General features: G+C 53.1%; 7 protein-coding genes across 7 annotated transcripts; 5 read left to right on the plus strand and 2 right to left on the minus strand.

Moving 5' to 3' along the window:
• Positions 1–3,754: 3,754 nt before the first annotated feature.
• Positions 3,755–6,235, minus strand: Z517_02243 (uncharacterized protein; the record flags this gene model as incomplete). The annotated part of the gene is made up of 1 exon (XM_013431354.1): positions 3,755–6,235. One exon carries the CDS (start codon positions 6,233–6,235, stop codon positions 3,755–3,757), a length of 2,481 nt encoding a protein of 826 aa, XP_013286808.1.
• A 1,735-nt stretch (positions 6,236–7,970) lies between these two features.
• Positions 7,971–9,970, plus strand: Z517_02244 (uncharacterized protein; the record flags this gene model as incomplete). The annotated part of the gene is made up of 5 exons (XM_013431355.1): positions 7,971–8,193; positions 8,246–8,425; positions 8,476–8,619; positions 8,712–9,653; positions 9,813–9,970. The coding sequence occupies 5 exons, from the start codon at positions 7,971–7,973 to the stop codon at positions 9,968–9,970; spliced, it is 1,647 nt and encodes a 548-aa protein (XP_013286809.1).
• Positions 9,971–10,809: 839 nt separating this feature from the next.
• On the minus strand, positions 10,810–11,489 carry Z517_02245 (uncharacterized protein; the record flags this gene model as incomplete). The annotated part of the gene is made up of 2 exons (XM_013431356.1): positions 10,810–11,337; positions 11,415–11,489. The coding sequence occupies 2 exons, from the start codon at positions 11,487–11,489 to the stop codon at positions 10,810–10,812; spliced, it is 603 nt and encodes a 200-aa protein (XP_013286810.1).
• A 979-nt stretch (positions 11,490–12,468) lies between these two features.
• On the plus strand, positions 12,469–13,166 carry Z517_02246 (uncharacterized protein; the record flags this gene model as incomplete). Its single annotated transcript, XM_013431357.1, has 3 exons — positions 12,469–12,685; positions 12,765–13,057; positions 13,113–13,166. The coding sequence occupies 3 exons, from the start codon at positions 12,469–12,471 to the stop codon at positions 13,164–13,166; spliced, it is 564 nt and encodes a 187-aa protein (XP_013286811.1).
• Positions 13,167–14,742: 1,576 nt separating this feature from the next.
• On the plus strand, positions 14,743–15,567 carry Z517_02247 (uncharacterized protein; the record flags this gene model as incomplete). Its single annotated transcript, XM_013431358.1, has 1 exon — positions 14,743–15,567. The coding sequence occupies one exon, from the start codon at positions 14,743–14,745 to the stop codon at positions 15,565–15,567; it is 825 nt and encodes a 274-aa protein (XP_013286812.1).
• A 1,064-nt stretch (positions 15,568–16,631) lies between these two features.
• On the plus strand, positions 16,632–18,006 carry Z517_02248 (uncharacterized protein; the record flags this gene model as incomplete). Its single annotated transcript, XM_013431359.1, has 5 exons — positions 16,632–16,770; positions 16,834–16,844; positions 16,926–17,158; positions 17,216–17,830; positions 17,892–18,006. The coding sequence occupies 5 exons, from the start codon at positions 16,632–16,634 to the stop codon at positions 18,004–18,006; spliced, it is 1,113 nt and encodes a 370-aa protein (XP_013286813.1).
• A 356-nt stretch (positions 18,007–18,362) lies between these two features.
• Z517_02249 (uncharacterized protein) lies at positions 18,363–22,364 on the plus strand (the record flags this gene model as incomplete). Its single annotated transcript, XM_013431360.1, has 1 exon — positions 18,363–22,364. One exon carries the CDS (start codon positions 18,363–18,365, stop codon positions 22,362–22,364), a length of 4,002 nt encoding a protein of 1,333 aa, XP_013286814.1.
• Between the last annotated feature and the right edge of the window lie 153 nt (positions 22,365–22,517).

Below are 22,517 nucleotides of genomic sequence, written 5' to 3' on the forward strand. Positions count from 1 at the left end.
GAGAAAGCAAGGAGGTTTGCGACACGATTACAGAGGCTTGAGGACGGCGTACCTTTTGTAGGGCGCATAGGGTGGACAGTGCTGGGGCTTTCCTAGCTGAAAAAAGTGGGCTGAGTACGAGGCACTTCTCAGCCTCACCGCAGAGCAGGATGTCTTATTGTATAGAAGGACAAGTCGAACAATAGGCGCCGACGAATGCCTGTCCCTTTCTTCTCCTATCTCTTAGACACCCAACCAAAAAGAGTGCGCAGCATGTTATGTGACGCACTGTCTGAGTAGGCCAGTTTTTCAGTGGCGCTTTTCGGAGGATCGAATTGCGGAACGGGTTTTCCAAGAGCTAGGCTGAGGTATATTGAAATATGTGTATTATGTGTTCGGACGAATGAACAGCTTCAACCTCAATTCAAAGAGCGAGTCCGACCGAGCTTCGAGGGAGCAAGCGAAGAGGAGAACGAATGTGCGCAACGGGCGAAAGTTGCAAAGAGGTCAGGATTCGACGGTGAGGGGAAATGGTCGAGGAATCGCGCGCCACTGAATGCGATTGGGATATAGCTTGGGGATCAGCGGCCCAGGAGAGAGAGGGTTCTGTTATTTCGCTGTGTTCAAGTCGTGTGCAAAAAAGGGCGAAGGGAAGGACTGAAGCGAGGAGGGTAGGAGAATAACTGGTAGGAAGGTGTGTGTTTGACGAGCGCTGTTAGGATCTCAACGGGAGAGTCGAGTTGAAATGACGAGAACGTTTGACAGTCTAGCTAGCTGCAATCTGATGGATCGCGATTGAGAGCGGGGATTCAAATTTCGAGAATGTGAGAGGCTCGTTAGATAGCGGTTGAACTCAAAGATTGTCAGGTCGTCAGATCGTTGGCCCTCATACGACAGAAGTTTTTGGTTTTTCTGGCAGACGGCTCGCGACCAGCCGAGTGGAAAAGGATGGGAGAGATGAACGACAGGACTCGTGTGGTTGTGAACCGTTCCAGTGGTCGAAGGCTGCAGGCGATGGAGATGGTGACGGTATTCGAGTGGAGCACCAGCAACAACAGCCAGCAGCAAGGAGAGGTCGAGTGGCTCAGTCAGGCAGGCCCGTGCTGAACAAACTAATAAAAGGGTCCTACTCTTGGGCGCACCCTGGCTGGTGGGTTCTGCTTGGAACGGCGTTGTGGTTTGGCTGGTGGGACTTGACTGGGCTTTGACTTGTGCTGGAGGATCCTCCGAGCCCACCGTGTTATTCTGGTTCGACGGAACAAAGAGAAGGACGGAGAGTAGAAGGATGATGAAAGAGGAAAAGAGGCGCAGGCAAACCGAATCGTGGTATGCAAGTGGGATCGGAGACTGGGGGTGGGAGGAAAAGAGGCAGGTTCAAGAAGCCCTGGCAGCTAAGGGCCGCAGGACGCTGGACGTGGATTCGTTTTAACTTGTCTCTCTTTAGCCGGGGTGGCCACAAGCGGCTTGAAGATCGCAACAGAAAACAGATAAACAGGTGGCGTCGTGGACGGAGGAGACGAGGACACTGGGCTACCCCGTAACACCCCCAATGTCGCTTAAGTCTTTAGAGCCACTGATTTGCGGTGGGATCTCTTGATTGACTTTGGACGGTTTAGATGTGGCACATGAGAGGAGCAAGAGCAGCGAGCAAGTTTGTGGAATGACGAAGAATGATTCGTGAGTTAGGAGAATTGATTGACAAACGTCCATGCGAAGGGATCAAGTGTGGAAGTGTGGCAGAAGTGGCAGAGTGGCAGTGTTGAGGAGCTTTCAGCCAGTGACGTTGCCCTATGACGCCCTGATGCCCCCTCGGCCCCAGGAACGGGTGCCCGCTGCAGGTGCAGGTGCAGCTTGGAGGGTGGTGGGTGGTTCAGTCATGAGGCTTGTTGACTCTGGGGGCCATACCTACGTGCCTACCTAGGTACCTATGAACCAAACATCACGTACCTACACTGCCCTCAGAGCTGCCGACATGGACGAGTAAGGATTCCTGTCCATTGGGCATGTCTCTAGTGACTTCCTCTAGGGACTATCTTCGAGCCTCCCCCGACAAGCTCTCTAATCTCCTTGCTCTCACTTTGTGTCCTCGCTCCCAGCGCTCGATTGACATCCACGGTGGAACATCTATCCATGCATCTCCCTAGGATTCCCAACTCCCGAGATGACGCCATGTCATCGGTGGCTGCTGGTGGCTGGTAAGGGCCCAGCGCAGCTTGGAGCGCCTTTGGCAATGGTTGCCCGTCTCAGCCAATCGTCCTCCCTCATCTCCAACCACACTCACCTAGGGAGCCCACCAACACCACCACCATCACTAGTTCGTCTTGTGAGCTAGCTCTTGGTGAGCTCTCGCCAACAACGTCACACGCTCTTGGACATTGTTGGTTAGGATCCAACTCCGCTCCATTTTCTGCTTCAACTGGTTTCTCCCAAATCGTCGAGGTGCTGTCCTATTTCGGCCAGGTTATCGACTCGACTTACAAAAATCTTGAGGCCTTTTCTACGAGAACAGGCCGGGTGGCGTGCACTAAACTGGAAGAAGACCCTCCCCACGACTCATGATCGAAACAGATAGGTGAACAAGGCTTTCAGGTACCGCTGTTCTGTGGCTGACGTCCCAACGCTGACCATGCGCCCAGTCACCCAGTCTGACTGAAAACTTCCCGCTCCCTTCCCTCTGAACTGTGATCTTCATTACCTTCTTAGCGGACCACCCAGGGATTACGAGTAATCTTGTCCTGTACCGAGTACGAATGTGCAGTCTTGTCGGATTTTTCTCCCAGTGACAACAGAAGGGAACACTAGATTAGACTGGGCGTCTTGGTCACCATTAGGACGTCGCACATCTCATTGGACTGTGGATGATTGCTTGGATGGCCAACCTCGCAAAGACGGCATCGACTGAATACCTCTGAGGTACCTTGTACAGGGGATTATGTCTCATGGACAGGAAAAAAGCCGTTGTTTGATCCCTATACTCAGTGAGACATGCCTCAAGAGCATCCAAACGCGGCCACAGCACACGTCTTCGAGTCCTCGTACCAGTACTCGTTTGTAGGCTCAAGGTGCTTCAACTGCCTAACTAGTGAGCGGGACAGGGAATACCCCCGCTGCACCCGCAGTCATCCTTGCCTGGCCTTGTGGCTTGTTAGGCTCCCCAACCTCCAGTGCGCCACTGGAAGCTGCCGGTTTCATCTAAATCCCGAGCTCGCCGATTACCCCGAGTGATGAGCCTCAAGAAAATTATCAGCCAGCCCAACGACACGCTTGTTACCAAACAGACTTGGGAGTATAATAGTGTTTTGGCAGTCACTTCCAATGTCAAATCAGATCCAGCTGCTAGCTCGGAGGATTCCAGCTGATATTATGTGGCAGTCTATCAAAATGAAATCTGCTGAGAGCTTACAACGCAGACACTCGGCTTCATCACAAACGACTATTATGTCAGATAGGTAGGTCGTTTGACCGGAGGGAAGCCAAAACCCATGCCTGTTCCACAGCAAATCCTCGAAATTGTTCTTTTGGTTCTGAAACGGCAGATGCGCCGGTGCTGACCCACTCTACGCTGGTTCGTGGGCTGAGACAGTGTCCTTCAACCGCTGCATCGCTGTAGCTGTGGCCGCCGCTTCGAAATCTCTGGAACTAGGGTTGGACCCAGTTGCGATGAGATCTGAGATGCGTTTTCTTTCTCGGGTCACTTCGGACAGATGACAGGATATACCAATTCAGGGACTATTATCTGGAGCCACACTATCGAACTCTGTGAACAGGCACCACTTCAGCTTGCCGTCCATGGCGTAAGTCGATCTCCAACCTTGATGCTAACAGGCGGCCAATGAGAGAAATCATCCGCCAGGTGGCCAGCTTTCAAACACATGTGTACGCCAAACCACACTCGGCCGTCCTTGCGCCTTGTCTTCGCCAATGTACTGAATGGTTCTTGCCTCCTCTGTGCGCTTTTCTGATCTACGCAAACCATTTGACATCGTTGGCATGGCCCCAGGACTTCGAAGGCATTTGCGCGGTCATCTCCAATCTGGACGCTTGCCCACTCATCCTCGATGTATGGCGACTCCATTTGCCCTCGTTCAAGGTCCTCCGCAATGACGACGTTGGCGCGGAAAGAGTCGGCGGTGACAGCCCTGCCTATGCCACCGTTCTGCTTGATGTGCTCATTCAGACGATTCACACTGGACCGAGAAACAAGTAAGATCGGGCTTTCATTGGACAAGGCGATTGATTTTCCGACCTCGGTGGCTTGTTTGCCCTGCTGCAACCCAGGCACTCGCACTTTAGCCTGCCTGATGGTACCGTCGTTAGGAAACCTCGCGAGCGTACAAGGAACCCCTAACGCTTCGGTGAAAAAGTCCACTACTTCGGGAGAAGTATAGACATGGACTTGGATATTTTCGCCACATACATTGGATGATCTATTGGTTGTGCGTTCACATTTGGTAATCGTGTCGGTGCGTATGGCGTGTGAGTCCAAACCGAGGACAAGCGTTCTTTTGTTTTGCGAAGACCCTGGTACGAACGAAACCCGAAGGACGTTCCTTTCCACGTCAATCTCGGGCCAAATGAGTGCCATCCTGGGGAAGCGCTTCTGACTCAGTGCAACGTTGGTGCCCTCGTGGACCAGACACCATTCTCGATCCCACGCAAGTCCTTTTGGTCCCACTTCCCACAGCATATCGCTTGGGACTCTATATGCTGCGCAACTTTTGATTGGGAAGACCGACAGGCTCTCTACCACGAAACTTTGTGGCCTCAAGGTTGATCCGATTACCGGTGGATGCGTTTCCGTCTGCATCGGTCCGTCGCGGTCCATGTAGAACTCTTTGATAAACTCGAGGAAGGTCGCCACATCCTTCATGTTGCTCATTGCACCCAGACTCAGCCGGATTATACCCGTTGGTCTCCCGTTGATAATGTCGTTGTCATCTCCGCACCGTTGACCTTGCGCATAATTCTGTCGCAACTCCTCCGTAGAGAGCCCCAGGTCGCGCGCGACGCCGCCAGGATTGCAAACACCCCCAGTCCTGAACTGTATACCCTTGACGATTCCAAGTTTCTCGACCTCGGCATTACTTATATATCGGCCGTGGCTGTCTCTCAGGTTGAATGCGATATTTGGTCCCTGGGTGGGAGAATCCGTAAGTGCGTCAGGATAGATAATGCAGATCCTGCTCCCATTGGCATGGCGAAGGCTGCGCAGCTGATCTCGCAGTGCTGAGGCCAGGAAATTTGCGTGTTTCGAAACGTTATCCATGGACCCATACAGACTCCTGTGCACATGCAGGGCTGTCTGCAGTGCAATGATGCTGTGAAATGCCACAGTCCCATCCTCGAGGCTACTGTGCAACGACGGGGTTTTCTTCGCGTGCCAGCTATCACCCAGCACAGCTACCGAGTCTACCGTTCCCCCGCCAAAATAATTCCGCTGGCGGAGAACATCACCCGAGGCCTTCCGGACTATTAGAGCTCCCAGATCGGGAAACCCGAAGATCTTGTAGAAGCTCAAGGCTGTGAAGTCGGGCGCGGCTGAGTCGTCCGAAAGGTCGAGCGGAGCGGTTGATACCAGGGCGGCAGCGTCGAGGAGGGTATAAATGGGGTGGCCAGAAGGCTGCGTGGCGCCACGTATCCTCTGGATCCATTCCAGTGGCAGCCGTCGCCCGGTCATGTTTGATTGAGCAGGATAGGCAAAAAGGGACAAATCTCCTTGAATGGCAGAGGGTTGATTATCCAGAACGTCCAGCCATGCATCCACCTCTCTGTCGCTGGCAAAACAGGTTGTGTCCCTCGTCGCCAATTCTCTCACTCCAACAAGGCTCGTATGAGCTTCGACATGATAATAATATCTGAACCCAGATGCGTAGTCTCGAAAGGCATCTCCAACGAGCTTGATGGCTGCTGTCGCATTGGGGACGAAAATCAGGTCGAACTTGTTGGGGTCAGCATTGAAGAACCGCAAGACTTTAAGACGAGCGTCATCAATTCGACGAGAGGACAGTTGCGAAGACGCTGACGCAGAGTGAGGATTGCCAAATAGGTTCCCCGTGAGCTCTTCGGAGTATCTTTGAATCAGGGATTTTGCATATAGCGTGGTCCCCGCGTGATCGAGGTAAGTCGTGTCTTTCAGTTGAGGATATTCCGCGTCTCTGATATCGTCAATGTTGGTGATGTAGCCCGTTTCCGGGTTGATTTCTGCCACAACTTGCGTTCCTCGCAGGGATGAAGCCAGTTTTGCGCCGTCTGTCATGGCGGCCATGGCCTGAATACCTGCCTATCTCGACGGGCTGATGTCGGCGGAGTTGCACCGCCCATTGATTTCTTGAAGAGACAGAATGAGCGTTGAATATATCAGCTCTGCTCCTCAGGGATTCACCCAGGCATGGAACAGAAGGAAAGGAAGCCGTAGATGTACGACGAGTACGAACTCTGATGAGCGATGAAGGGGATACAAAGGAAAAGATCAAGTCATGGAAATGGACAACGAACGAGGTTGAAGAGGGACAACTTCGGCCTTCTCCGATACCCGATATTCCCGTCATCTGATTGGTGCGGAAACTCGCTCTTATCTCATTCTGAACGGGCCAGCTGGTGCCAGTTTTTCCACTGTTCTTGTCGTGCTTGTTAATAAGAATGGTCAGACAAGCACTAGTCAGCCAGGAATAACTCTTTTAAGGCCCATTGATCACGGTGAATGTCCGGCGACAAAGTGAGGGAGGGGCCGTCGATATACTTGAATCCCTTGAAAATGCTCACCAGGAAATACAGCACCTCACCTCTGAGACTTTCGTACATCGTGAGGGGAAACATGGTAAAGTCATGTCATGTCCAGCTGTGACCTGAGAGCAATATCCTCATCTGCACTTAATCATTGTCGGACTGTTGAGTGCAGAGCTCGATATGCCAGATTGGTGCGTCGTTTCGATCAAGGAAGAGTCTGCTCTCACAAGAAATGATGCTTGAGGAATCATAAACATCTCTGCAGCATGCCGCGAGAACTATAGTAGCCCCTATGCTTCTTCCAACGGACCAGAGTCTCTGAATTCAATGGAAAAGGAGCCCAAAGGAAATGTTGACCAGGCTGCCTTAGTCCAAATATGGTCATGAGGCTGAGCTTTGCCGAATTCGTCCATTTCCTTGGCGTCAGTACTCTTCTCGCCTTGAGGGGATTTTCTGCTCAATATTCCTCGTGCTCTTCTCCTTTCTCCACCGATACTCCGCGATAGATGATGATGACAAAATGTACGGCGCCGATGATTTTTAAGGTCGTCAGGGTCATCAATCTACGGCATTTGGAAATGTCCCACTGCCGACACTATCCATTTCCAGCACGGAGCTCGAGAAAGCGTGCCTTGGCTCACCTTTTACCCTGCTTGGCTCGAGCATTGAGGCTAAATCGTCTTTGTTTGGGACCTTCTATCACTTGTTGGGATCATATCCCCGGACATCAAACAGGTCCATGACCTACCATTTGGTATATCCTAGTCTGAACCTGGAATCCTGTAGCTTCAGGCCCCTGGATCACCTTTAGTTGCCATTCGACCGCCGCCAGCCAAGGGCTTTCGGGCTGACTGTCGACCTTTGAGAATGCTCCTGTACCAGGCTGTCGCTTTTGGATATAACCAAAGTCATTGGTTATGGTTGACGATCGACCACTATCACTGCCGTGGCTGAACTTCCATGACCGACCCCAGATTCCCATTTTCTCCACTTTGAGAGGGTCCACCCTCCATACTCGTTCCTGCTTGCAGCCCTCTCAGGCCATCACCAGGTATCGCCGTGGCTATTGTCGCCTCCAACAAGGGTGATGTTGGTGGTAAGCGAGGATAAATTTGCCTTCATCATGTTGTGGTCGCGGCTGTTCCTCGGAGGTGTCCCTGCAAGGAAGAGAAATGAGAGAAGTATAAGTCCCCTCGACCGCCTTTGAGGGAGGGGAATGCTTTGCTCTCACTATCAGTGTTGTTGAAGCCGATATCGTGCTCATCATGGCTACTACCAAGATATTCAAACCCGCTACCCATGAGGTTGGAGCCTCGGATCCTATTCTCACTCGCATCGCTGAGGAAGACAAAGTGCCCTGGTTTCGCAAACGGAACTTGCGATATCTTTACTTCATGCTCTTTCCGACATGCATGGGCATTGAGTTGACTTCTGGTTTCGATTCGCAAATGATCAATGCCCTGCAGATTGTCCCGTCCTGGATTGAATGTACCACTTCTGCCAGACTGATGTGCGGAAGAACCGCGCTAATCTGTGGCAGACTTTGGTAACCCTCAGGGGTCTCTGAAAGGCATCATCGCCGCGGCATATTCTCTTGGAGCCATCTGCTCTCTCCCCTTCATTCCGATTGTCAATGAGAAACTGGGAAGAAGAGGGTCGATCTTCCTTGGTTCGCTCATCATGGTCGTTGGCGCCCTCATCCAAGGGTTTGCGCGGAACGGTCAGTCCTCAGGTTGAAGCTTAGTGAAAGCCATGCTAACAGAGGTTCAGTTGGCATGTATATTGCCGCACGTCTCATCCTGGGGTTTGGGATCCCAACGTGCATCGTCTCTGGCTCTGCGCTGATTGGAGAACTCGGGTATCCCAAGGAACGCCCTGTATTGACATCTCTGTTCAACGTGTCCTATTTTATAGGTAAGTGTATTCCCGCCGAGGAAGTTTCTACACATTCCTCCCGAAGGGAGTTCTTCTTCAGTCCGTATCGGCTGACAATGAGACAATGGCAGGTCAAATTGCTGCTGCTGGAATCACTTTCGGAACGAACAGCATCGCAAGCAACTGGGCCTGGCGGATTCCATCTCTGCTCCAGATGGCACCGTCAATGTTGCAGCTTTTCTTCGTCTACTTTTTGCCCGAGAGCCCACGTTGGCTGATCACAAAGGACCGCCCTGAGGAAGCGTACGACATCCTTGTCAAATATCACGCCGAAGGCGACCGTGACTCTGAGTTTGTGCGTGCGGAAATGGCTCAAATGCAGACAACGATCCGTTTGGAGCTGGAGGCATCTAGGAAATCTTGGTTGTCCGTCGTCTCTTCCGCGGGCATGCGGCGACGTGTCTTCATCTCGTCGTTCCTCGGCCTATTCACCCAGTGGTCGGGCAACACGCTGATCTCCTATTACCTTGGCGACCTGCTAGCCATGATCGGCCACACCGACAGCATCTTCAAGCAGAAGATCAATCTCGGCAACTCGTGCTGGTCCCTTGTCTGTGCCTTTACGGCCGCGATGCTGGTGACGCGCTTCAAGCGCCGGACCATGTACCTCGCCTGCACGTGCAGCTTACTCGTCGTCTACATCTGCTGGACCGTGACGATGCAGCAATCCATCTCGGCCGTCGACGCCGGTCGGACAAACACCGCGGCGGGCACCGCGACCATCTTCTTCATTTTCCTCTACGCACCGTGCTACAACATCGGCTACAACGCCCTGACGTACACCTACCTTGTGGAGCTCTGGCCGTACGCGGAACGGTCTCGCGGCATCGCCGTCTTCCAACTGTTTGGCAGGCTGGCCGGGTTTTTCACCACGTTTGTCAACCCCATCGGCCTGGATAACATCAGCTGGAAGTGGCTGATCACCTACTGTTGCTGGCTGGCCTTTGAGATCTGCTTCGTGTGGTGGTTCTTTCCCGAGACCGCGGGCAGGACACTGGAGGAATTGGCCTTTTGTAAGTGTCGCCGTCCATCATCCACAGCGGCAGCCTTCCCTCCACATCCCTTCTCTCTGTGCCCCCCCTCCTATCATCCTCCCCCCTCGCGCCTATTCCTATTTAACCTTTTACCCATGAGCCTACCAAGTTTGTCTACTAACACCCCGTCCGCGACAGTGTTCGAGGACAAAGCTCTCGCCGACCAAGCCGTCGTGGCTGTCGAAAAGGTCGTGCACCACGAAGACATGGACCCCGTGGCCATGGACGTCAAGCGCGCCGAGATTGGCCACGCTGAGGTCGTCGAATCCGTTACCGAGAAGGTGACAAAGGTGTAGTGCCTACCACTGCCTATCTACCTACCTATCTACCCACCTAGAACGTAGGCAGAGATTTTTACGCAGGAATAGTTACTTGGGCCCTGAGGCTTCAGGCTTCAAGCTTCAGTTGGAGTGAATCTGGGTATTTGTTGGATCTGATGCGAGCAGGCAATACCATGTGACATTCACCGTGGGCGAAGAGACGGGATGGAAGCAGAAGATATGAACTGAAATGAGTCAGGAGCAAATGCGGTTACGGCTGGGGCGTCTATACGAGGTACTCTTCGCATCGTATATTCCGAGTGGTACTCGACACAGGGACGGAATACCTGGTACTCTGTATATGTCCATACGTCTATACAGCCCAGGCCAGACTGGCTGGATGAACGATACCTCGTAAAGTACTGGTCTGCAAAACCTTTACCTCGTAGTATGGCAGCAAATTCGTCATCTTTTATTCTGATTTTGTTTTTCTCTCTTTATCTAAAAATTGCTATGCAAAGTCGTTCGCTGCGTGCGCGAGAGATAGAAATGCTATGCACTATCTCATTTCCGCCCGTCCCCTCCTTCAATATCCGCCGGCGGCCAATACCCTTACCCAGGTGAATAGCCACGTCCAAACCGTCCAAACCGTCCAAGCCATGCCATGCAGCCTCCCACAACCAGCGTCGCCGTCGCTGCATCGCTAAAATCATTGTAAACCAATCGAGCGGCCGAACCTTCTCCGGCCGGCCTAGATTTGCAGCAGATAAAAGAAATTCGTGAGTTTTAGTAGTTCTGGAGCCTAGTCCACCGTTTTGCGTGGAACTGCAACCATTGCTATGGTGTGCATGGGAGTCGGAGTCTGTCTCCTCTAATTATACGACGTATCGGTGGCGACTGCTGCTCCTCCTCGATCCAGAGCGAGAGTGTCCCCTTCGGCTGCTGTGTCGCGATCGCCTGACCTCCTTTGTGACGACGACTCTCTCGTGTCGGTGGAGGAAGAGTGCCAGCACGAAGGTGAAGAAGAAGAGGATGGTGTTCATAATCCCCAAAGCCCAGGAAGCCTTCAGCATAGCGCAGTTCTTATTGAGATGTAACGCCAATGACGAACCGCTGCTCCTTCCGTAATATCCAAAGGGGCCGAGGTTGATGAAAATGGAGCCAGAGGTGAAGTTGCCGCAATCGGCGTCGTCAATGCCACGGAGTTCGACATCAGCGGCAATGAAGGCGCCCACGAAGCAAAGATCGACGAATGCGACGAAGAGGGCCGAGCGACGGGTCGATCCGAGACGGAGGAGCGTCACGATGGCCCAAGCGCAGGCTAGGACCGAGACAATAAACAATGTCAGGATGAACGACGGTGTCAGTTGATTGTTGTCATCGAAGCCATCGACGAACCATGCCTGAAGAGCGCTTGTCAGTTGATGTCTACCTTGAATGGTACCTACATAGATATCTCAGGGAAAAGACAGGGACGTACCAGCATGCCAATAACAGGTATCAATGTGACAATCTCCACGAACCTCCAGAAGCAGAAGAGTAGCCCGCCGAGCATCTTGTCTCGTAGTAGCTGGGATCCAAACACTGGCTGTGTAGATAGTAGTGCGACTCAAAGACGGTGAGGCCGTCGAACAAAACTGAAGCCTATGGTGCTTCCGTCGCTTGATATTCAATGCGTGCGGGGTCGGGGTGATTGGCGAGCGCAAGTCCTGAACAGGATGTGAGAAGCGCAGGAAGCAAGATTCTTAGAAGAGATCTCCAGCTCCGGATAGGATATACACAAAGTGCGAAACGAAGTAGAGGAGAATATTATTTGAGGGGGGGGGCAAGATAGGAAAGGTACGGACAAGAGGAGGCTGGGCGAGTCGTTAGAGATCAAAAAGGTCTGGCCATGAGGGCGCATCCTTTATCACTCCGCACAATATCACAGAATAATAGCAGTGGCTGGGCGCTGGGTACCATGATCCATGGGGGGGCATCATGGGCAAATAGCTCCCAAGCTAAGCGGTTCCACGTCGTCATCGCACATGGGGAGCCGTGGCAGCCACAGGCACCGGCACCACCCGACAGGGGGGGCAGCTGGAACAGCCGGAGACACCTGGAGCGAACTATTGCAGATGGAGTTCGGCAACTCATCCTTCCTGTGGCTGCGATTGGTGGCTTGCTCCCTTTACTGGCCTCTTCCTGTTTTTTCCCTCTTCGCTTCTTGCATTATTGGGATGCCACAAATCTGGGAACGACGCCTGAACCAACAGCTCCTCCAGACCGGATCGACACCTATCACTCCTTGTATCCGTTGCAGATGGCGTATTTCGTACCTCATACTCATCAGCGTCGCTGACAACACTTCCCGCCTGTGCAGCACGCCGTTTGAAACATGTACATGTACTCGGATGGCACGATAACTCAACACCCTTCTGCCCTCAAACGCCAACCGCCATCTTGCGATCCTCAAACCCTGCATATGTTCGTTCTAGTTGGACAGTTGGAGTCGGGAATATTGTAAAATCTGGTGCAAATTTCAGTCCCACAAAATGGCGCAGGAGGCAGAAGTTGCAGGCGCGGATCGACAGCAAGGTGAACTTCCCACTGCTGAGGAGGTGCTTGCAAATCCGTCCGATCAAGAGGCCCTGGAGCTCGGCTCGCGGCGGACTGTAACAATCACAAACCAAAGCACTTCGAGGACGTATCGATGGTGGAAGAGACATATCTCCATGAGCGTCCCTCACGTTACATGCCGTGACCACTTGGGTAAGGATATATGCTTGATGTTGTCGCCGAGACACATGCGTCTCTCGTCACTTCTTTAACCTGTTAACAACTAACTCAGCCGTAATAGCGAACGAAAGGACGTTTTTGGGTTACCTGCGAACAGCTCAGGCATTTGCTATGGTAGGAGTGATTCTCGCCCAAGTCTTTCGATTAAACCACAGTCTCCATCCAAACCCGCACCTGGGCTTCTTTGTCGTCGGTGTGCCGCTGTCGTGCGTTTGCCATGGCGCCGCTGTTCTTGTCTCTGGTATTGGCGCCCTGCGATTCATTCGGCATCAAAAGACAATGGCTCGTGGTTATAGTCTATCGGGGGGGTGGGAACTGACGAGTATCGGGATGCTAACCACTCTGGTCAGTACTAATACCTTTCTCTACATATCTCCGTGTCTGCTGACATGGTCTCCAGATTCTCCTCAGTATCTTTCTCCTGACGCTGATCATAAGCATCGACAAAGGTTGATTGCAATCAGGATCGTGGTCCGTGCTCTGCATTAATCCTACCCGCAGACTCAATATTATGAGGAGAGGTTCCGAACGGTTTGCGTGGGTCCAGAAGAGAAAAAAGCCTTCCCGGTGAGGGTTACCTTCACAGACTATCCACGGCATTCGATGCCGGGACCAAAAGGTCTCTTTGGTGCCCTCTAAGGGCCATAGCCCTTCCGGATCGCGCGTATATTTGCCTTGGCTGCAGCAGAAGCACAGACCGCGAGCCATTACTCGCTCTATGAATCACCCCACCCTATCCCTCAACCAACTGAACGATGTGGCTCTGGAAAACCCTGACGACTACGCCGAGTACGTCGGGCTGAAAAGGGAGTGCGGCAGCACAACGCATGACCATCCGTTTCCCGAAAGGCCACTCAAAGGGGGACATCCCTCAGCAGTGGATGCCATACAGAGTTTGTGGTGATAACGTGCATAAGTGACCTTTTGCCTAGCTCTATAACTCCGGATCCCAGTTCCACACGACTAGGCCAATGCGTTCTGAGAACCGAGCGAAGCCATGGGGGCTAGATGTGCGCTCGGGCCAGATTGAGCAACTGCAACCCTATTGGAGTGGAGAATGATCGCACGATTTCATCGGATACAACCTCTATGATGCTGAGCATGCGGAACTATCGATGTTCACCTATGTTCCAGAGCGCAAATTCACCGGAAAAGGTGTTGAACAGATGCTGCTTATCACCCTCATCACCCTCTATCAACGTCCTTGTTGAACAAGGATCGAAATCCATTGTCTTTTTCCCCTTTGGCTCACCACTCCTGAACCATCTGTTGGACCATATCCACCTTCCCCAATCCCTTGAGTCTGCCTTGCTACCGGCAAAATCCCTGGCATCTTGGACAGGTGGTTCCGAAGCGGTCGCTGAGGCGTTCTGCGCAGGCTTTCCCTTTAGGTATCGCCCACCAGACGGCCGGGCAATATCATATGCGACCCAAACCCTGACCCATTGACTCCCTGCACGGGGACTTGCCAACGATTGCTTCCGGATGTGAGCCACCTCGCTAATCCTGTCAACGACCTTGCGGCACACCCGTTTGCGTCCAATGGGTTTCCAACAGAAGCGCCGGGCAAGGCCATCACGTGACCTGACCTCTGCCCACGGATCCATAATCCATTCTCTCCGCCATTGGGTACATCTGGCATTACCAATCGTGGTACCCTAGGTCGAGGGAGGATGGCATGTACACTAGAGCGGCTTTGAAGGTTTGTCCATGGTTGGGTATGTTGGTAAGTGGCCGACTGAGGGGTTTGGACCGATCCGAACGTTTGCCTTTCTCCATGGCGGAGCATCAAAATGCTGCGTCTGGACGTATACAGTCTTTCAACGTCATTGTCGTTTGTCTATGGATGGCAGTGCTCTGTCTCTTATCACCAAGGCAATAGTTCAGCAGTCGCTAATGACCTGAAAACCCTTGTGTGACCTGCTGGTCCATCCATTTGCCTTGTTTAGCGCAATGCGAGCATCTTCATATATGAATCCCACTTGCTCTCATGGTCATCGAAGTTTGATCTCCAGCTTCTTTTCTCCAGCATGTCTGTACCTACTGAACAGTTTTCACATCTTGCTTTTGTTGAACACAGCCCTGACGCACGGTTGCTGGATGAGATGCGGTTCCACGACACCACCCTAGAGGAGAGAAAGATCCTTGTCAGGGACATCATCTCATCGTTTGACGCCTACACCTTGCCGGCAGAATTCAAACCGGACGTCTATGAAAGGATCACGGCAGAACAGGCCAGAAGAGCACCCACTGAGTGGACCATCCGAGATGACTTGCATGCCACTCTGATGCAATGGGGATCCCACGATGAGACTGCATGGACGCTGCTGCGTAAGATTTCACCCAGGGATCGAGCACTTGGGTTTGGACAAAAGCTGCGGAGAAGGTTCAACGAGCAGTTCGACCGGTATGATGAAAAAGTGGCCCATGCACGTCGTATGACAGCAGCAGAATTGAGGACAGAGATCGCCGAGATATGTACCGAACTTCAAGCCCTTGCACGTGCTGCCACTACTGAGGCAGGCCGATATAATATCACAATGGTGGTGCTTGAGGCTTTGGGAAAGGTCTGCGACCGGGACGACGAGCTTGAACCTGCTCGACGCAGCGGACGCCTTTCGATGGAAGGTGCTACTGGTGGCGTTGACGTGGTCCAGACTCTCTATCGCAGCCTGATCCAGGATGTCTCGATAGACTTCATGCTCGATGCACTCGATGTCATTGGGGAGAAGTGGCCCAGGACGTTGACGACTCGCGATGCAAAGGACCAATTGTCACGTATCACTGCGATCCTACACGAGAAGGCTGCTCCACACGATTACCAAACCAGGTTACAAGCCCTTCTTGCAGGCTAGGGGGCGATAGGAGCACTGGGGCTAAGAGGCCCCTGGTATGCTACATCTCCTCCCTCAGCTTACAAGGGAACCGTTGCCTGAGAAGAGTTACGCTGCAGGGATGAGAGGCTCTATTCCACTGTTCGTCTTGGGGGTTTGTTTTCTTTTCATTACTGGCTGCGGATGGTGTGGGCATGTATATGACCTTCTTATCCAGCATCTGAATGTCTTGCTTATTTGCACTGGTGCAGTAATGCTGCTTGTACGGAGGAGGGTGCATGTCTCAGTTCCTTGTTCTGCTAGAATATGGAGAGGTTGATTGTGTATGCTTTGCAAGCAGTTAATGATGAGAATGGTTAGACAGGATGCCGAGGACAATTGCTGACACGATGTTTGTGGTTCCATTTCGGCTGATGCATTGACACTGAGTCGTGCTTTTTGAACTCGGCGTTATGATCGCGGGGTATCGTGAGACCAAACAACGTGACAACCCACTTTGCCATTTGGCTATCCCACATTGAACAATGAACATGGGGAATCCCACCCCCACATGACACCGAGGTTGCCCATCAGGCAGGACGGAGCTTGCGGCTTGGAGCTGGGCGTCCAGAGTGACAGCTTCCGAGGGAGCCACCACGACGTCAGAAACTGCGAGTATGTACAATAATGCGGTGACAAGGCAATGTGGCAATGTGACCGTGGCAAGCTGCCTATAGGGGAAGGAAACCCGCTGACTCGACCGAGTCGAAGAGGATGATCAAGCCAAAGGAGTTTCCGAAGAGGGTACAAGGACAAGTGCGCAACCAGAGGGATCTGCCTCGACGTGTGCCCCGCAACCAGTTCCGCGCGTGCAAGTGCTTCAAAGGAGGAGAGAGATGGTCCAGACAACTGCAATTGTACGGTATTACCCCTCTTCAGAAGACGCGTCTGCTGCTCGAATCCTTTAAAGAAGTCCTGGGCCATGACCGCGGCACAATCCCTTTCTCTTTCTTTCTGCGCCTCTGTGCTGCTCACTGCCTTTTCCTCGAAATCCTCTTTCAGTCCTCCTTTAGCAAGTTCTTCCTCGTGTACAACTTCCCACCACCATGGCGAGCGTTCAGGTTCCGGCCAGGCACAAGGCTTTGGTGTATGACAACCCGGGTAGCATTTCCACCAAGATCGAGGAGATCGAGACCCCCAAGCCTGCTGTCGGCGAGGTCCTGGTGAACTTGACACATTCAGGAGGTGAGTATCTTGTCCTTGTTAACACATGGGGGAGAAATAAACAGTACTGACCTTGACATTTAGTATGCCACTCGGTAAGCGGTCCAGCGTAGTCGATTTGATAGGCAAGAAGACGACCGTGTTGACCTTGATACCCATTTCTTTTGCACCCACAGGACATGGGCGTTATGTGCAATGCATGGGCATGGCTTCCTGCTCCCACACAGAAAGGCCAGGTGGGTGGTCACGAAGGCGTTGGTAGCGTTGCTGCCCTGGGGCCCGGCACCGAGGGTTCTGGTCTGAAGATTGGCGACCGCGTGGGTATCAAATGGATTGCTTCTGCTTGCGGGAACTGCCACCCTTGTCTTGTTGGCGCAGATGCCTGCTGTACTGCAGCAAAGATCTCGGGGTATGTTCATGTATTCCACATCACAGGTGAACAACATCGCCCTAACTCCTGGATTAGGTACTTTACCCCAGGGACGTTCCAACAATATGCCATTGCCCCAGCCCATTATGTCACGCCCATTCCAGATTCACTTCCCAGCGATATGGCGGCACCCATGCTGTGCGGCGGTGTCACTGTTTACGCCGCGCTCAAGAAGTTGATAGACCAAGGGGTTCGCCCGGGAGACTGGGTTGTCATCCCTGGCGGCGGGGGTGGGCTGGGTCACTTAGCCCTGCAAATTGGTGCTCGAGGAATGGGATTCCGTATGATCGGCATTGACATGGGCGCCAAAGAGAAGTTGATCAAAGACTGCGGGGCGGAGGTGTTCCTGGACCTGTCCAAATACAGTCGAGACGATGCAGGAACTAAGCAACTGGTCGACGACGTCAAGGCTGCGACAGGCGGTGGTGCGGCGGGTGTGGTAGTCTGCACAGCTAGCAATGTCGCTTACGCACAAGGCCTGAGCTTCCTCAAGTTCAGAGGTACCTTGGTATGTGTAGGTGTGCCTGAAGGTGCCCCAGTGCCGATCGCCACCGCGAACCCAGCAGCACTCTTGACGACGGAAACCAAAATCATCGGCAGCGCAGTGGGCAACAGGAAAGAGGCGATCGAGACCTTGGAGATGGCGGCCAGGTGAGTCCATGTCCCTTGCCCATCACCTATACATGGCATGTTTTGCTGACACTCTGGACAGAGGTATTGTCAAAACGCATTTCGAGGTTCAGCCGATGAGCAAGTTGACCGAGACTTTTGAGAGGATGGACAAGGGCGAGTTACAGGGGAGAGTTGTCATCGACCTGAGTGGGTGATTGAACAGAGAAAGGAAGATAGGAAATAAATCAGACCGACCCATATCAAAAGCTTCGTAGACTCATGTTGGAGTGTTTCGTGTCGCGTTCAGTTCGTCTCGACGAGGCTGTGGTGGGTGAGACTTGTCTTGCGCAAGGCTGGGATTTCCAGCCTTCTCAGCCGCCTGCCTGCGCCCCCAAGAGACTAATTCCACCTGCGCCCGCGAAAGATATATTTGGCTAGGGGATTTGCTGATTCCTTGTACCCTCAATCATTGCCACGTCTACCTCCAGAGCTGAAAGACGGTTGGTAAGATCAGCGGCTGTCGGCTTCTTGATGGCCCGTGGCAAACCCGTTGCAACTTTGAATTGAGGCAATGAATCCATACAATCAGCAGCCATACGGGTTTCCACAACAGACCCCCGGCCCGCCACAACCACAGTGGCAAGCACCTCCTCGACGACAAGGATGGGGTGACCCCAGACTTCCAGGACAGCCACAACAACAACCGCAATCCCCTATATCTCCCTATCATACCGTCGCTGTACCCGCGTCGAACGCATTCGGACCCCCTCTCCCTCCGCCTCCTCCGCCACCGTCCCAATACCCTCCACCGCCGCAGTTTGATACACATCAATGGGGAGTCAGATATAACCAAACATTGGGTGGTCAAAATCAGAATCAATCTCAGGAACCCAAACCTGCTTTGCCGCCGCGTCCTTCCTCTGTCCTTGGAAGAGTGAGCCCGCAGCCTCACCAGACAGCCTCATTGCAGCACCCGGCACCGGCACCTTCGCAACAGCAGTATCCTACATCGTGGAACGATCCCTACCACACGAGCTCGACAGTACCCCCTCCTCCACCTCCCCGACCCGCTGAGTATCAGGCTCAGATACAGGCTACACAGCATAACCGGACCGGGACTCCCCATCAGGAATACTCGTTTCAACCTCCCTCACATCACTACGATCCTCCCACAACACAGCAGAATGCATGGAACACGCAGCATGGACAGTCAACGGGACAACCATATCATTCAACGCCGCCTCCTCCACCGCAGACGTCGGCCGTGTTGGATGGTCCATTGGTGTCGCCAATAGAACCTACAAGTGGTTATTGGAGTACTGGTCATCAGCCGCATTCAAGTACAAGCCAGGCTCCCAGTCACTACAATCCTGCTGCTGGAATCCAGCCTCCAGACTTCAAGCCTGCTTTTTCTCAGGCATTAGCTTTCGGTGGGCCATCTGATTGGGAACATTACGATCCCAATGCACCTCCTCCGGAGCAAACACCTACGAGCCCTCCATCAAATCCTCTATATCAAGGCCCCATTTCTCCTCCACAGATACACGCAAACCTACCTGCTCCTCACCAGACTCCAAAGCCTGAGCCTGCTCTCCCGACCCATGCCGTTGAGATTGGCGTTGCCAGTCCGGTGACGCCCCGAAGGGACTCGCGGACTCAGCCGCCTCCGGTAGTAGACAGCATTCCATCCCCACCTTCGCGACCTGTTGACGAAGGGCCTCCGTCCGCTGGCGAATACAGCGGCAATGTTTCGGCGCGTTCTGACAGCCTCAATGACGCAGGCAATATCGACAGGGTGATTCAAGCCTGGAATGCTCCACTGAACGTGCGCTCTGCTCATGACTCGACACCGAGACCCGAATCTCGTGCGTCTGCTCCACGGGTCACATCTCCGGACCCAGGTCTATCTCCAGTCAGCGTCAAGGTGGTCGATCCCTACGCCGATCTAGAGCCGGAGTTCAAAGCCTCGCTGAAGAGGTATGCAGCGATGCTGCGAAGGGAGGCAGAAGCTGAGCATGATGACGAGAAATTCGAAATATTCCAGAGCTTCGTCACCAAGGAGCTGAGGTTGAGGAGCCTGCTTTACGGGGTTGAACTGAAGAAGGAAGCAGCCAAGGAGGTTAAGAAGGCGGCCAGTCTGGCAGACATCCAGGCTCTTCTGCCCAACGCCGCCTTTCCTTCTAATGAAACGAGCAGAGATCCTGGTCGAAGCAATCAGCCAGTCGAGAACCCGTCTGGGTCACTGGCAGCAACGTCGCAAGGCCAGCAACCACACACGCAGCCGTCGATCAGTACAGTCCCAGAAGTCACCCCAACGAATGTTGTGCAGAAAGAACAACCACAGCTCGACATTCCTCGACCTGCAGACACCGTGTCTTCTACCCCAGAGTCGTCAGCTAAACCAACTCAGCAAGACCGCCCGAAGTCGAAAGATGGCCCTCGTGTTATTATACCAGTGTCAAGCCAAGAGGAAGCCTATAGTCCTGGAGGACGGCCGGTGATGAAAAGCATTGAAGGTGGCAGTGAGGAGGAAAGCTACAGCCCCGGGGGCCGCCCACTTGTGACGAAACCTGCAGACGGCGACGGAGAAGCCTACAGCCCTGGTGGTCGTCCCATCGCCGGCAAAGCTAATACGACTTCATCAATGAAGCCTCCCCCAATCAGCACGACTATCCAACAAGAGCGACACCAACCATCAATGAGTATGTTATCGCCCAGCAACGATGCCCCGATGGTTATTGAAGACTATGCAACCCCTGAACCACCTTCCCCAAGCATGAACGCTCCAATGGTCGTGACCACCGAAGCTTCACATGGCCAAGCCTCACCGGGACGACCTGCCCAGGGGAATAGTGACAAGCCAGTCGTGCCTATAAAATTCGAACCTCCTCGCCCCGCATACACGCCATTTCGCTACAATACTGGTGTCCAGGAAGAGAAGAGCAAGACACTACAACCAGCAGATCAAGCGTATTCCTCGTTGCGAAATTCGGTAGCCGACTCAGGCCGCTTGATGGTTCAAGATACGGCACTGTTAGCGCCTGCTAGACCGTCCTCCTCCGGCGGAAAAAAGGAACACGAAGAGGCATTCATTGGCTTGATCAGAAAACAGAGTATGGCTGTAAGGCAAAAGACCCCTGGACCGGGATCTGTGCCTGCGGCTATCAGGCCTGGCAGCGAACCCAAATTCAATGCCTCTTCTAGGCCTGAGCCTCCTCTCGTCATGCGTGTTGGGACTCCTGCTACAGCATCGATGAGAGTAGAGCGGGCACCAGTGGATCCTCTCAAAGCAGCTGTGACTGCACTGCGTTCCCTGTTACCGCCCGTGGCCGACATATTTTCGCCTATAGAGGCCAATCCTGAGCATCCCAAACTCAAACTCATAAAGTCCAAAATCGACTCCATCCCTGACGCTTTCTCCTTCATCCATGACGCAGTGGTGGAATGGGATCGCACCAACCGACTTGTCCGTAAGGAACAAGAAGTTGAACGACAGGCCCGCCAAGAAGAGTCCGAAGGACACATTGACGCTCTGTTCAACGACAATGAGATCGGCTATGCAGATATTGGGGAGCTAGAGGCGGAATTCAAGCTCAAGGAGGCTGAGAGGAGGTTCGCCGAGGATCAAGCAGAACTGGAAAGCTTTACGAGCCAGGTCTTTGTGGTTGTGACGGAGAAGCTGCAGAAAGAAATCACCGAGTTGATGACGGCGTATACGATGGCAATTGACTTGCTCGATATTGACAGTTTGGCCGTGTCTCGCTGCTTCAAAGCCAATGATAGGAGCAGTGCCGTGAGGATGACCGAAGTCATGTCGTACGTCCTGACCTTGTTCAACAAAATCGAGGTCCGACACACCAAATTGGCCGAGGCGCATGTGGAGCGCGAGAGGCGTCGCAAACGCCTCGAACTCACCGTGCTATACGCGAATGGTGACGTACAAGGCGTGAAGAAACTTGAGAAAGAATTTGCAGTGGCCGAGAAGATGGCAGTTCTGCACGAAGCACGGAGCCGCGACACAAGGGCGAACAAGCTGATGGATTCATTCGATCGTGCCACAGTCCGCGGACTGGGCGATAACCAGGTCTTCACCGATGAGGTCTTTGACAGGCTTCAAGAGGTCAAGAAGGCACTCGACGCCGGAGCACTTCAGAACGAGAAAGAGAGGTTGTACGAACCTGAAGGCGCAAGAGAAACACTCTCCCTCGCTCAGAACGCTCTGGACACGGTCATGAGCGATTCCCGGCGGTTACTCGCGCTTTCCAACGAAGCAGATGTGTTGCTCAACGACGCTGACTACAATGTGTCGGTTGCGGAAGCGCGGGTAGCCAATGCAGACAAGCCCACATATGCGAACCTGGAAAGCGAGAAAGCCAAGGAGGACACAAAGTTGATTGAAGACATGAATGTGCGGATCAGCAGTGTCACCAAAGGGCCACAGGAGGGCATCTCATTGATCCGCGAGTTGATTGACCGGATTGGAGACGATCCGGCGCACCAGGAAAGGATCAAGAAGGCGCTCGAGGCCGCAAAGATGAGGAATGCCAACGGGGCGGCGAATGAAGGTGGATGATGTTGTTGAGCGGGAGGCAACGAGGTAAGATTGAAAGAAAGATGTTTGGCTATTGTATCCTGGATATCTACGGTTGTATTTTCTCTCCGCCGCCCTGTGCTTGGCCATGTTATTTATATAGATGTGGCATATATAAAGGCGTCCATTTTTGGG

The sequence above is a fragment of the Fonsecaea pedrosoi genome (assembly GCF_000835455.1).
Source record: "Fonsecaea pedrosoi CBS 271.37 unplaced genomic scaffold supercont1.2, whole genome shotgun sequence".
Lineage (NCBI taxonomy): Eukaryota > Fungi > Ascomycota > Eurotiomycetes > Chaetothyriales > Herpotrichiellaceae > Fonsecaea > Fonsecaea pedrosoi.